The 14,754-nt window shown below is 36.1% G+C and overlaps 1 protein-coding gene across 5 annotated transcripts in view; it reads left to right on the top strand.

The window, feature by feature from the left end:
• Nucleotides 1–14,754, top strand: part of GALK2 (galactokinase 2) — a 119,407-nt gene that overhangs the window by 15,050 nt on the left and 89,603 nt on the right. For 4 of the 5 annotated variants that reach the window (XR_011426647.1, XM_001499722.6, XM_070236870.1 and 1 more), the window contains exons 2-3: nt 12,087–12,175; nt 13,394–13,517. Coding sequence is in view for 4 of the 5 variants with exons in the window: in XM_001499722.6 (XP_001499772.5) it covers nt 12,087–12,175; nt 13,394–13,517 (213 nt within the window). In the remaining variant the exon portion in view is untranslated. Of the gene's footprint in view, nt 1–6,542; nt 6,577–12,086; nt 12,176–13,393; nt 13,518–14,754 lie in introns of those variants that run through there. The other variant, XM_023617694.2, reaches the window with a different exon arrangement.

Below are 14,754 nucleotides of genomic sequence, written 5' to 3'. Positions count from 1 at the left end.
AGTTTCCCTCAGCTTTATCTTCTTGCTCATTAATTTTTTCTTCAATGCTTTATTCTACTATTCAGCCCATCTACTATTTTTATTTTCACCACCATAATTTATTTTCTAAGACCTCTAATATAATTATTGTTTCATTTTTACATTTGAGTTTCCAATCTAGGAGAAATTTATTGTGATGGAAAGAGCAAAGTAAGGATTACAATTCCCCCTCCTCCCTCAGTGACAATTATCCATACTTTGAAATGCCATTTTAACATATATTAAATTCTCAAATATAACAGTTATAATAATAAAATAATTATTGCATGTTTTATAAAATTCTCAAAACAAACCTTTGCAGTTCTATTATTATTCTCAATTTGTAGTTGAGGAAAGGGAGGCATAGAACAACTCATGTAAGTTACCCTTTTAGAAGAGGAAAACTTTTCCTCTACCCTGTTAGGTTTAGTAGCTGGGGCCTGTGAATTAAACTAACAAAAGATCAACATGAGAAAAGGTTTATTTCACATGCACGTGGCAGCTTCACAGAAAAGAAGTGAAAACCCAAAGAAGTAGTAGTGTTTGAGAATTTACATAGCGTTTTAACAAAGGATGATAAATTGTGAGAAGTGATTAGACAAAGGAAAGGGGTTTGGGCTTCTGGGGTGGTAAATTGTGGGAAGGTGGCTATATGGGGGAAATTAATAGAAAGTAAGGGTTATTTTAGAAAGGTTTGTTTATACAGAGTCTAGTCAGTGAGGTCGCCAGTGATAAGAGTTATCTCTTGGTGTGGGAGAGGGGAGGAGAGACTACTTCACAAAGGGAAATTTATGCGCTGTTTTTAGGCAGATAGCGGGAGGGAAGAGAGCTCCTATGTCTGCTGCTTCTTAATTGCCTTCAGGTTGAAATAATCTTTATGCCAAACAGCATATTTTAGAGTGGCATATTCTGATCCCTTTCACTATAAAAATAGATATTAACAACCAATGATGGTTAAATTAGTATGAAAAATGAATATTTTCTGTAATGCCACGACTGGTTATCCTGATATTGAAGAGAAAACAGAAGCACAGATAGGGTAGGAGGCTTGCCTAAGGTCATAAGGGCAAACTAAAGATACATGTCTTGTCTCCTGAAATTTTAATTCTTTCATCTCTGCAGTTACCATAGTCATCCAAGGGTCCTCTGAGAATTGGTCCTTACAGTAAAATCCATTTCGTTCACTACGGTAATTTTGTTGCTCAAGTTCTGTTACTAAAGCTGCTGTTAAAAAAAAATCTTAAGTCAAAAGAGTATTCAGAGCACCAGATTCAGCAATTTGTGTGGTGATATTTTGGCCAATTCTGCCTTTAACAATGTGATCTTTGTAGGAGCTCTTATTTTCAAATTGAAAATGCTTTTTGTACTCTTTTGGGAGGGAATACTTTAAGTGACTACATTTTCAGAGATGGAGTCTTGCTGGTGACCAGCCCAAAGTGGTAAAATTACAGCTACTCCCCCAGTTATGGCAAGAATTAGAGGATTAGGTGTGAAGTTTAGAAAAACACTGCACGTCATTTCTTTCTATTCTTAGAGAAAAATACTTTCCTTGTTTCCTTTTAGAGCCTCTATGCGTTTGAATTTCAAAGGCAGGCATGTCATCTGGTAAACCTCTTGGTGATGGGGCAGTCATAACAAGACACGAACATCCTGCCTCTCTGAGGTAGCCTGAGGAAATATCAGAAAATTTGGTCACTCAAAATCCTTTTATTAAAACACATTTAAGGAGACTTATTCTAACTCTGCTTTTAGCACTTCATCTTGCTTTTGTTTGTGGTGCTTATAAAAGCAAATTAATAAGGATTCAAGTTCAGGAGAACTTGAATTTTGTCAGAATATGATTTTCACAGGCAGAAGCAACATTAGCCGCTATTGAGGCAAGTAGTGTTTCTGACGTAAGCCAGCAAACTGGGAGTGGTCATATGCTTCTCTCTCTTTCCCACATCCTAATTGGTCAACAGATCCTGTGGATTTGACTTTCTTAATATTACCTTAATTTAACTTTCACCCTTCCTTTCTATCTCCACCACCAAGGTACTCTCAGCATTTCTCTCTAGGTTGACTACAATGGCCTCCTTTTAGATTTCCTTTTTTCTGCTTTGCCTTCCTATGACCCATCTTCCGTACACCTCCCAGTGAGCTTTTTCAAGTGAAATCAATATTATTACTGCATCCTTAAACACCTGCTCATATCCATTGCCTATGTGTTAAAAGCCAGATTCCTCAACATGGTAAATAAGGCCCTTTAAGATCTGGGGCTTGATTACCACCAGCCTCCTCTCCCATTTTTCTCTTCTGATGCATTTAAAACCCTAATTGGAATTTTCTGAATGCAGCATGCTGGGCCAAAAGGCATTTCATCTGCCTAGAATGCTTCACCCCATCCCACTTGTCAGACATCATCCTTTAAAATTCACTTTATTGCCTCTTTGAGGAGCCTTCTCTCACTTATTCTCCCCCTTCTGGATTTATCTTACCCCTCACATTCTCCCCTATAGGGGCTAAGTAGCTTTTCTCTGTGCTCCTAAAGGAGTATATTTTTCTGGTTTATCACTCTATTATCACTCTGTACTGTGTTTTTTGGCTTACCTTCTTTCTGTTCTGACAGACTTTTATATTCCTAGAGGCCAAGGATGATTATTAATCTCCTTTCCAACTAGTGTACTTGGTATAGCATCACTAAATGTTTCTTTTTAAAAAGAATTTTTTATTTTGAAATAATTTTAGGCTTACAGAAAAAAAAATTACTGTCTACTCTTTTCCCACATTCCTCAAATGTTAACATTTTACCATATTTCCTTTATCATTCTCTATCTCTTTCTGTTATACAATTTTTCCTGAACAGTTTGAGATTAAGTTGAAGGCATGATACTTCTTTAACCTTAAATACTGAAGGGTGTTTTCTAGAAACAAGGACATTTTCTAACATAACCAGAATACAATGATCAAAATCAGGAAATTAATGTTGATACAACATTATCTAATTGACAGACCTCAAGCACCACCAATTATCCCACTACTATCCTTTATAGCAAAAAAACAATAATTTTTTTCTTGGTCCGGATCCAATCTAGGACACATGTTGCATTTAGTTGTTGTCTTTTTAACCTTTTTTTATTTGTGGAACAGTTCCTCAGTCTTTCTTTGTATTTCATGACCAGTTATTTTATAGAATATCCCTCAATTTGGGTTGTAGGAAAAAATTGTGAAAGATATTGAAATGGACCGAAAGATTACTGGGTATCTCCAAGGAGAACCAGAAATTACCTGGCATGCTTCTCCAGGTTATCTGATTTCCACATGGCTCTGAGCTTTTCGTTATATTCAAGCTCTTTTACAGCTCTGTAGATCATAGAAAACTGAAGCAGTGTAAATGATTCTTGTCCATAGAAATCACAGATTGTGTGTAGTAAAATGCAGTGGATTTTTGCTCCTTGCTATTAACCAGTTCTGCCAGTTTTTATATCTATTCGTGAATTCATTCTAGTATTCCTTATCTGACTGTATGTGAGTGATACTTTGGGTTCTCCCAACAGGCTATAATATTTTACTGGTTCTGTCATTAATGAGATAAATAAAGTCTTTAACATGTGTTCATTTTATATCTGTATGAATCATGATTATACCTTAAAACATTTCTCCTATAGCAGTTTATCTTCTGTTTCTTTGTGATTAGGTTCACTTTATTCATTTTTGAAACAAATACTAAAAGTAATTTTGTTTTCTCAGTACATCATATCAGGAGGCACATGATATCTATTTGTTCCTTTACCCTTTACTCTTGCTCTTAACTTGGATCACCTGGTGAGGAGACATCTGTCTGATTTTCCACTGTCAAGTTACTGTTTTGTCCTCTATAATTAGTATCTTTTGGTGAAATACTTTTAAGAATATTTTAATATTCTGTTTCTTATCAAACTTTCATTTACTGGTTTGAGCATCCATTGATGATCCTTGCTTGAATTAATTATTACTATGATGGTCACCAAATGGTGATTTTCTAGTTTTTTCATATTACTTACATTTCCTATTTGACATTCTAATGAAGAAAATATTTCCCCCATTTTTCCATTTATTTATGTCAGTATGGGCTCATCTATTTTTATTTTATTCTATGGGTTATAATACGTTATTGTTATTACTATTTTGCTGCTCAAATTGTTCCAGGTTTGGGCAGTGGGACCATCCTTATGTGGGCTTCCTGTGTCTTTCTGGCATATCACTATCATTGTTAGAGCACTTCCTTACTGTCTGGCACAGCAAGATGTTCCAGGTTTACATTGTATTTTCTCTGCCCCAGCTCTAGAATCATTTCTTTAAAGGGCTCTGCTTTCTTTTTAAACCAAGATCTGAACACTAGGGATGCTCGTTGCTACTGGAATGTTAATGCTTCTAGGTCATCTCAGCATCACACTTTGCTTCTTTATTATAAGAAAACTTGATAAAAATTTCTAGAAATTATATTCTTTTTTATAGTTTTGTAAGTGCTTCATTTTGTAAATAGGCCATACTTTATGCAAATAGTCTCCTATGTAAGAGTGTTTAGGTTATTTCCAGTATTTTGCAATTATAAACAAGTCTGCAATGAATCATCTCATGCATGTGTATTTTCATATTGTTGGAGATATACCTTCAGGGTAAATTCTTAGACATAGGATTGCTGGGTAAAAATGAATGCCAGTGTATTTTTGTTAGATATTGCCCGACACCCCTTCAAACGTGTGGTACCAGTTTGCATTCCCAACCCAATGCAGAAGAGTGCCTCTTTCCATGGAACCTCACCAATGAGATGTGTGGTTAACTTTTTAATCTTCACCAGTCTTATAGTATCTCAGTGTACTAATTCATTCTTTAATTTCATATGTTTAAGGTCCATTTATAAACTACCTTTTACTATAAATTTTCTGTTCATATCTTTTGCATAGTTTTGGCTTTTTTTCACACAATTTTTAAGAGTTTTTTAAAAAAAATATAAGGACTATACCTGTAACATTTGTAAATATTTTCTCTTAGCTTGCTGGTTGTCTTTTGACTTTGATTATGATAGTTGTGCCATGCAAAAGTTTTTAAAAATTTTTATGTAATCAAATTAAAAAAAATTGCTTTCGAATTTTGAATCATAGTTAGAAAACCTTCCCCCTATGCTTGTGTTGTACTGAAATTCACTTGTGTTTTCTTCTAGAGCTGTATGGTTTTCTTTTTTTCATTTAGACTCCTGATTCATTTAAGGTTTATTCTTGTGTAAGATATGAACCTAACTTTATCTTTCCCAAAAGTTTAACCAGTTGTACTAGCACTTTTTATTAAAAAGTTCATCTTTGCCTCATGAAGATGCCACATTCATCATATACTAAATTTCTGCATGTACTTGCACCTATTCTGGACACTTATTCTACTGAAGTCTGCCTGTCTACTTATGTGCTGGTACCCCATTGTTTTCATTATGGAGGCTTTAGAGTATGTTTAATCTTAGGTAGGGTTGCTCCTCCCTCAGAGTTTTTCTTTTTTAATGTTTTCCCCACTGTTCCTGCATATTTGTTTTCCACGTAATTTTTTTGTATCAGTGTGTTTACCTCCATAAGAAAAGCTTGTTGGCAATTCTAGGGGGTTGCATTCAATTTATAAATTAACTTGGGGAGAACTATCTTCATGTTGAATCATCTTATCCAGGAACAAGGGGTGTCTTTCCATTTCTTTGAGTCTATTTTATGTCTTTCAAGTGTGTTTTAAAGCTTTCCTCAAATAAGTTTTGCACATTTCTTGTTAAGTTTAATCCTAAATATCTAGTCTTCTTTGTTGCTATCATGAACAAGGTTTTCTCTACCATTATAGCCTCTAATTGGTCATTGTTTTTGCATATGAAAGCTATTCATGTTTGTATATTCATTTTACATCCGGCGGTCTTAGTGAATTCTTTTATTGTTTAAGTTGGTTTTATCATTGATTCTCTGGGATTTTCCAGGCATCCTATCATATCATCTCCAAATAGAGATAATTTTACTTCTTCTTTTTTGATTTCTCTTGTCTAATTGCATTGGCTAATACCTCCAGTATAGTGTGGATTAGATGTGGAGATAGTGGAAATTTTTGTCTTGTTTTTAATCTTAGTAGAAATGTCTCTAGTGTTTCTCCATTAAGTAACTGTTGGATTTAATACCAAGATATATATAATCATATTAAGAGAAACACTTTCAGGAATGAATGTTATTAGAGGCTTTTCAGCATCTATAGAGGTAATCTTACGGTTTTTTTCCCCTTATGTTTAATTTGATATATTGTTTTAATGAATTTTCTTAGTATTTTTAACTTTGCATTCCTGGAGTTAACCCCACTTGGCATGAATTATTTTCTTAATGTGGTGCTGTCATATGTTTGCTAATATTTTTTTAAGTACTTTTGCATCAATATTTGTAAGTGACATTTGTCTGTAGTTGTATTCTCTTAGGCTATATTTAGTTTAGGCATCAATATTCCACTTTCTTCGTAACAAGAATTACACAGTTTTCCTTTATTTTTCAGTGCTCTGGAACAACTTTTGGAACATGTGGGCTATCTAAGGTTCGTGCTTGGGCAGAATTCTCTCGTGAAAACATCTGGGCTTGAAGCATATTTGTGGGGTGGTTCTTTGATAAATTTATTTATTTCTTCTGTGGAAATGGGTCTGTTTTTGTAAATTGTATTTTCCTAGGAAATTATCCATTTCCTCTAGGATTTCTGTTGTGGCCATCCCACAGGACCCCCACCCAAAAATTTGGTTTGGATGTTGAGACTGATAATACCTCACAAACAAGAGGGTGTGAAAAGGCTTATTATTCGCATAATGAGGCTTTCTGGGGAGGGCAGAGCAAGCCACGCAACCTGGCCAAAAATGGCTTGAGAGAGAAAGGAACAGAGATTAGCTTGAGGTTTTTATGGTGGTTAGGAGATAGAGCTTGGATAGAGATTTGTATGTGTGGTGTGGTTTGACCAGTGCCAAAAGACAGAGCACCTGGGCTTTTTTATCAGCTTGCTTGCTGTGAGGCAGAAAGGGGCAGTGGGACAGTTGAAGCTTAAAAGCTGCTAGTAGGGGCTGGCCTGTGGCAAGTGGTTAAGTTCTCGTCCTCTGCTTCGGTGGCCCAGTGTTTCACCAGTTTGGATCCTGGGTGTGGACGTGGCACCGCTCATCAAGCCATGCTGAGGTGGCGTCCTATACAGCTCAACTAGGAGAACCTGCAACTGGAATATACTACTACATACTGGCAGGCTTTGGGCAGAAAAGAAGAAGAAAAAAAGCTGCTAGCAGTCAAACATCAAGCAATGGAGTCAGATTCTTTATTACAATTTCAGATTTATTTGGATAGAGATCTACAAAGTAGTCTTTTGTGCTTTTAAAAATTTCTTCAAGGGGGTGGCCCAGTGGCGCAGCAGTTAAGTTCTCATGTTCTGCTTCTTGCCGCCGGGGTTCGCCAGTTCCGATCCTGGGTGCGGAGATGGCACCACTTGGCACACCATGCTGTGGTAGGTGTCCCATGTATAAAGTAGAGGAAGATGGGCACGGATGTTAGCTCAGGGCCAGTCTTCCTCAGCAAAAAGAGGAGGATTGGCAGATGTTAGCTCAGGGCTAATCTTCCTCAAAAAGAAAAAAAAAATTCTTCTGTTTAATATTATTTCCACCTTGTCATTCCTTATTTTGTATATTGGTACTTTATCATCCCCCATTTTCATAATTCATTAGCCAGTGGTTTGTCTATTTTGTCAATTTTTTTCTAAAAACCTAGGATTTTCATTTGTTAATTAGGTCTACTGTTTTTCTACTCCCCGCATCATTACTTTCTACTTTTATCTTTTTTGAGTCTTTCCTTGTGCTTTCTTTTTGTTTGTTTTGTTGGGTTTTTTATAGCTTATTGAGCAGAGAATTTAATTCATTTATTATTGTTCTTTCATTTTCATTGATAAAAGTGTTAGGGCTATAGGTTTCCCTTACTGCTTTAACTGTATCTCATAGATTTTGATATATAGTGCTTTTAATATTATTATTATTATGTTAAGAAATTCTATGCTTTCAGTTCATTTCCCTTTCTCTGAACTGGTTTTTCAGTTCATTTTGACCTGGCTTTTTAGTTCATTTCCCTTTTTATTCAAGAGTTAAAAGACACTTTAAAAAGTTGCATGTTGGAGGCCTTTTTTGTGGTTTGATCTTGTTAATAATTTCTAGTTTTATTACATTGAGTACAGAGTGTTGTTTTTAGTCCTTTTACCTTATGAAGTTTATAGATGTTTTCTTTGTGACCTGATATGTGGTCAATATTTGTGAATATTCCACATACTCTTGAGAAGTTATATATTCCCCATTATCAGGGTATAATGTTAAATGTATGTATACTTTCATAAAATCTACTTTATCAATTTTGTTGTTATAATCTTTCTTTTGTCCACCCAATCTGTTTTTATGCTGAGAAGATATATTATAGTCTCTTATTATTATTGTATTTCTATGTATATTTCCTTACATTGCCTATAGTTTTCGCCTTATAAAAGCGGCTGCAGTTTCATTTGGGGCCTTTCTTAACTGTTATCTTCGTTTTAAATTGTGGTCCTCAGCATTAAGGATTTTCCCTCTATGCACTTTGATGCTCTTTGGCTTACCTTCTATGATGCCTGCTCTGAGGATTCCTACCTCTTTTTCTTACTGTTTCCATTTGCCTGGATTAACTTTGCCTCTTCCTCGATATTTGATTTTCTGAATCACTCAGTGTTAGTTGTGTCTGTAGACAGCATATAGTTCAGCCTTGTTTGTGGAGCCAACTGCAAATCTTTTTCTTTTCATAGGTGAGGTAGGCCCATTTCACATTTATTGACGTGACTGGTATGTTTGATTTCAACCAACCATCTTGCTTTATAATTATATGATGTGATATTGTTTCTGTTTTTCTGTATCTATTTGTTTTCTTTGCTCTTTCATTTTTGAAATTTCTTTGGTATTTAGGAAGATTTATATTTTTGTTCTTTTGGTTACCTTTGTACTTATATATCTTTTTTAATGCCCTGAGAGAACAGTGGGCTTTTCTTATTTAAGCTTTTACTATCTGCTTTGTCAGTCAGTTTATTTTTTTCATTGAAAAACACAAACATTTTAAGTAATTCTATCTAGAATCTGGCAAATAACCTGAGTTGTTTCAACTCTTATCTGTAAAATGAAAATTGCAGGTCAGAGAGCACCACGTTTTGTTTTTTGTTTTTTGTTTTTTTTTTTTAAAGATTTTATTTTTTTCTTTTTTCTCCCCAAAGCCCCCCAGTACATAGTTGTATGTTCTTCGTTGTGGGTCCTTCTAGTTGTGGCATGTGGGATGCTGCCTCAGCATGTTTTGATGAGCAGTGCCATGTCTGCGCCCAGGATTCGAACCAAGGAAACACTGGGCCGCCTGCAGTAGAGCGCGCGAACTTAACCAGTCGGCCATGGGGCCAGCCCCCAGAGAGCACCAAGTTTTATCAACAGCATCAATAGAGTCACCCCAGTGCTCTACCAGCACTTGCAGTCCTAATACAAGCTAAAGATTTAATTACCTACTGTCTCTGATTGCTTCTAGTGAATTCTTATTTATATGCTGCAGAGTATAAACAGTCCTGAACCCAGGAACCAGGAGATAATAATAACTGCCATTTATTAAACGAGTCCTTTATGCCAGCCCTAGGCTAGACACTGTTTTTCCACTATCTTGTTTAATTTTCCAAACAACTCTATGGATACGTATTTCTACCCCATATCAAGTTGAATGAAGTTAAAGAATTTCATCATGTGGTAGGAAAGGGGTTTGAGCCCAGGTCTACCTGACTGCACAGGCCATGATCTTCCTAGAGCATTTTTGTTTGTTTAGTGGTTTAATAATATCCTTGCATGTGCCTGTATCATAACTTAAAAAAAAATTATTGCTTTGTCATGCTTAATGATATCTTTTAACTTTTACCTATTGCCTACAGAGTAATCAGTGAGTTTATTCTATTTTCGTCTTTTCTTCTCCCACACCTCCCATTTTTAGATGGGTGGACTTCTTCTTTCTGGTGGTGTTTTTAGATTAATCTTAGCTTTGCTGGCTCTCCTCTTTTCTCTTTTACCAAGTTTCTTTTTCCAGTGTCTCACAGTGGTTTTCTTTTTTTCTTCCTCCCTTCTTTCCTTTCTTTTTCACTTGTAGGTAATTTAAAGTTTGTGCCTTCTGTCTTCTACTTATACTAAAGATATGGGCTTTGTATCATTTATTTGTTCTTGTTTTAATTGTTTTGGAGGATAAATGAGGAGACTCAGATTTAGGCAGCCACCACTATCCACATCTGCCTGGGAGTCCAGTAGATGTATCTTGAATGATAGTGATATCAGTTATTGTCTCTTTGCCCATATCTTCTGTTGTCACCCCCAGCCTCTGCTGAAGGGGTGAACCCAAGCGAATGTATTTGTAACTAAAACAAGTGACCTTGTTTGTACCAAATATCCTTACCCTCTTGGCCAAAAATAATTGGCCCCGGATGGGTACAGGACCTAAACTCTGCCAACCAGATTATCTTTTTTGAGAATTTGAATTAAGGGACACAGAGACTTAATCAGATAGTATAGGGCACTGGAACTGTTAAGCCTCATAGAATTGAGGGCTCAATGTCATGAAAACTGAAGGTACGGAGTAGGAGAGACTAAGAGATTCACAGAGGCAACTGGAATGTGAAGAGCACTGAGTAGAGAGAAGTGGTGATGGCGTTTTGGAGGGATGAGAGAATGAGACATGAAAATAGAAAGCCAAAGACACTGATATAAATAGAGTCTCTGAAGGCTGTCAATTCCTAGGAGGCCATCTTGAATAACTTCCAAGAATATTCAACATATCTTTCTAACCTTATAAGAAATTTCCTTTTTTCTGGAGCTTTTTTTGGTGTGATTTTCTGTTTCTTGCAATTAGTTAATCTTTAAGATCAATTAATTAATCAGTGTCTTGAATATGGTAGACTTTAATAAATATTTATTGTCCTGCTGTTATTACTCAGACGCAATGTGATGTGAGACTACAAACAGTGGGGGACATTCATAGAACTGCCTTGAGATGATTTAACAGTATACAATTATTAAATCTATTATAAGAATTTTGGATCTGGAGGGGACTTATGAGGAATATGTAGTTCAAATTCCCTAATTTTACAGAAGAGAGGCCAAGGGAAAATGATTTGCCAAACTTTGGCTTTGAATTAGAGGCTCCATTGGAATTAGAGCTGTGGTCTCCTGTTATCCAGTGTAGTTTTCATTTGGCTACCTGCACTGGATTGAACAGTGTCCCTGCCTTCCCCAATTCATGTCCTGGAACCTCAGAATGTGACCTTGTTTGGACTAGCATCTTTACCTATGTAATCAAATTAAGATGAGATCATACTCAATTAGGATGGGGCCTAATCCACTAAGGCCAGTGTCCTTATAAGAAGGAAAAACAGAGACGCAGATAGAGACCCACAGGGAGAATTCCATGGGATGACAGGCAGAGATTGGAGTGATGTAACTGCAAGCCAAGGAATGCCAAGGATTCATGGTCACCACCAGGAAATAGAGAGGCAAGGAAGGATGCTCGGCTACAGGTCTCAGAGGCGTGTGGCCCTGCCAACACTTGGATTTTGGTCTTCTAGCCTCCAGAACTGTGAGACAATAAACGTCTGCTGTTTTAAGTCACGCGGTCTCTGGCACCCTATTATGGCAGCCTGAGAAACTGATACGCTGCCCCATGTGGCTTCTTTTTGTATAAAGGAGTTCTTTGAATGTCATTGAAAAATTATACAGAAAGTTACATTCTTCATAATTGAAGGAAATAGTTTTTTTGGTTGGATGTGTCAATCTTAACTTTTTACTCTTCTGTGTGCTTAGCTATACTTTTGTGTCACTTAGGGTGTTATAGTAATGTTTCATCCTGGGGTTTTCAAGAAAATATATCAGTAAAAGATTTTGCTTTTATTTTTTTAGGGTTAATTAATGGTGGTAGGTATATGAAATGTGAGTGTGTGTGTGTATCTTAAGGATTTTTCTATTATACAGATATTCTGAAATATTCTACTCTTGTTTTCAGATTATTGAAGCTAAAGGAGATGTTTAACTCTAAGTTTGGATCCATTCCCAAGTTTTATGTTCGAGCACCAGGAAGAGTCAACATAATAGGTATTTCAAAAGTTCCTTCTTTTAATTTTTTCCTCATCTGGTAATATGCACACTTTTTGTTTTTTATTTTTGGAGAGGAAGATTGTCCCTGAGGCAGCATCTGTTGCCAATCCTCCTCTTTTTGCTTGAGGAAGAGTGGCCCTGAGCTAACATCTGTGCCCATCTTCCACTATTTTGTAAAAGTGGGACACCTGCCACAGCATGGCTTGATGAGTGGTGTGTAGGTCCACACCTGCGATCTGAACATGTGAACCTCGGGCTGCCGAAGTGGAGCATGTGAACTTAACCACTACACCACTGGGCTGGGCCCAAGATCCAAATTTTTATTAATACATTTTTGCCCCTAATTTTTCCCAGGAGAACTGAAAAAACACAATATATATATATTCTAGAATAGAATAGATCTACTATAGCAATATAAGCTTTTACATAAGCAACACTATCTTTCCCAGTCCATGTTATTAATGTTAATTTTGTCCATTCATTTTTAAAACTTAAAAATTTTTTGAAGCCTCACTGTTAATATTGTTTTCATGAGAGATAAAAATATTTTTCTGTACTTCAGGTTAAATTTTTAGATTGTAGTGAGTAATTTTGATGGTTTTACATTTGCTTGTTGGATTAGAAGAATACGGGGAAACTCTATAATTCCTTACTTTTATAAGTGTGATGACCTGAAGAACAAGTAGGTTTTATCAAGTGGAAATAAGATGAGGAGCTGAGATAAATCCAGGGGTCGAAGGAGGATTAAAAAGAAGACTTTCTATAATGGAAAATGTAAACATACAGAAAAATAGTTGGAACAATATAAAGAACTTCTATGTGCCCAACATCTAGCTTTTCTTCATACTTTATGTGTGCCTTTGATAAGGCATTATACCAGTTTGTGCGAGATATAGAAATTCCTGACTTTTATATGGAATTTACTGTCACAAAACATAAATATTTGAGGATGATCTTTATGAATTAGAAAGTGGAAAAAAAAGTGTGACGATTTAAATAAATCTAAAAATTAACAGAAGCTAATAACTAATATACTTAGCAAAAGTCCTGGCTCAGATGTCTGGGAGAAAAAGAAAACTAAACCACTTTCTGCCCGTAGTATTTTTATTTTCTGTTAAAACCTGGCTCATGGCCAAGTTTTTCCTGTATGTCAACTTACTTGAGTTTTTGTTTCATATGCTAGCAGTGATAAAAAATGCTTTCTCTTTTTTCTAGGGGAGCATATAGATTACTGTGGATATTCAGTTCTTCCTATGGCTGTAGAACAAGATATGTTGATAGCTGTGGAACCTGTGAAAACACACACTCTCCAACTGGCCAATACCAATCCCTTATACCCGTGAGTATTTAGGATTGCTACTGCGTGTAATAGGGGGTGTGTGTGTGTGTATGGTTGTATTTGTACCCAAATGAACTCTTTGGGAGACATCAAATTTATAATAAATAATTTAATTTATTGAAAATTTGTATCTGACTTCCAAAAGAATCTAAGGCTACTATTTGATATTCGTTCATTTTGTCAATTGCTCGTTCGTTTAAGAAACATTTGCTGAAGACTCAACATGTGTCTGATGTTGTTTTAGCTACTGGGCCACAGAAAGATGAAAATAACTCTGTCTCACCCACAAGGTATTTATCATTTATTGAGGTGACTATCTCCAGCAAAGTCAGGGCTGGTGCTTTTCTTGTGTTCCCAGAACACCCTCTAATTCTCTTGTCACAGTGTCTGACCACGCTGTGTTATCACTATCTGCCTACTTGCCTGTATCCCCCAGCAGATTGTAAGCTCTGAGCCTTCAGGTACTGGTCCCTCTCCAAATGCTCTATCTAGCCTCAGTGTCAAACTTAGAGTCTGGGGCATAATAGATAAAAAAATATATTATGAGTTACACTGATGGATTTTCTAATGTTGAACTCTCTTTGCATTTCTAGGATAAGCCCTACTTGCTTATAATATATTACGATGGATTTGATTTGCTAACTACAAAAAAAGATTTTAGCATGTAATTGGCACATTATATTTTTGGCTTATTGTTTATTGGACAGTTTGCCTGCAGCAATGCTCGTTCATTCAGCAAATGCTGTATGTGTGCCTTTGATAAGGCACTATACCAGGTTGTGGGAGATGCAGAAATTCCTGACTTTTATATGGAATTTACTGTATAAGATATTTTTTCCCATTTATTTTGCATGATTGAGAATATATCTCATGTACATTTTGGACCCTTCGAAGAAAACCTTACATTATCTCAAAACACAACTTCGTGTCATTGTTTGTAAACATTTAAAACTCAGTGCATAGTAAATGTCGTATTGATTTACTCAAATTCTCTTAATCATTCCCACCGTGATGAATGCATGGTTTCAGTTTTATTTTTTTCACAAAAGCAGAGCCTGAGACAGACTTGGCTGAAAGTAGAGTACGTGGGACATGATACCAGGAGCGGTAGTGAAAGAGCATGGAGAACGAGTTAGGGAGGCAGAGGTGAATTATCAAGGCAGGTTGCCCCTGCTGTACGTAAGAGGCTTCATTCCACCAGGATCCCTAGGAAGTACACAGCATGCCTCCCAGAATT

The sequence above is a fragment of the Equus caballus genome, chromosome 1 (genome assembly GCF_041296265.1).
Source record: "Equus caballus isolate H_3958 breed thoroughbred chromosome 1, TB-T2T, whole genome shotgun sequence".
NCBI classification, from domain to species: Eukaryota; Metazoa; Chordata; class Mammalia; order Perissodactyla; family Equidae; genus Equus; species Equus caballus.
Note: the sequence above shows the minus strand (reverse complement) of the source record. Positions and strands in the feature narration are given on the sequence as shown.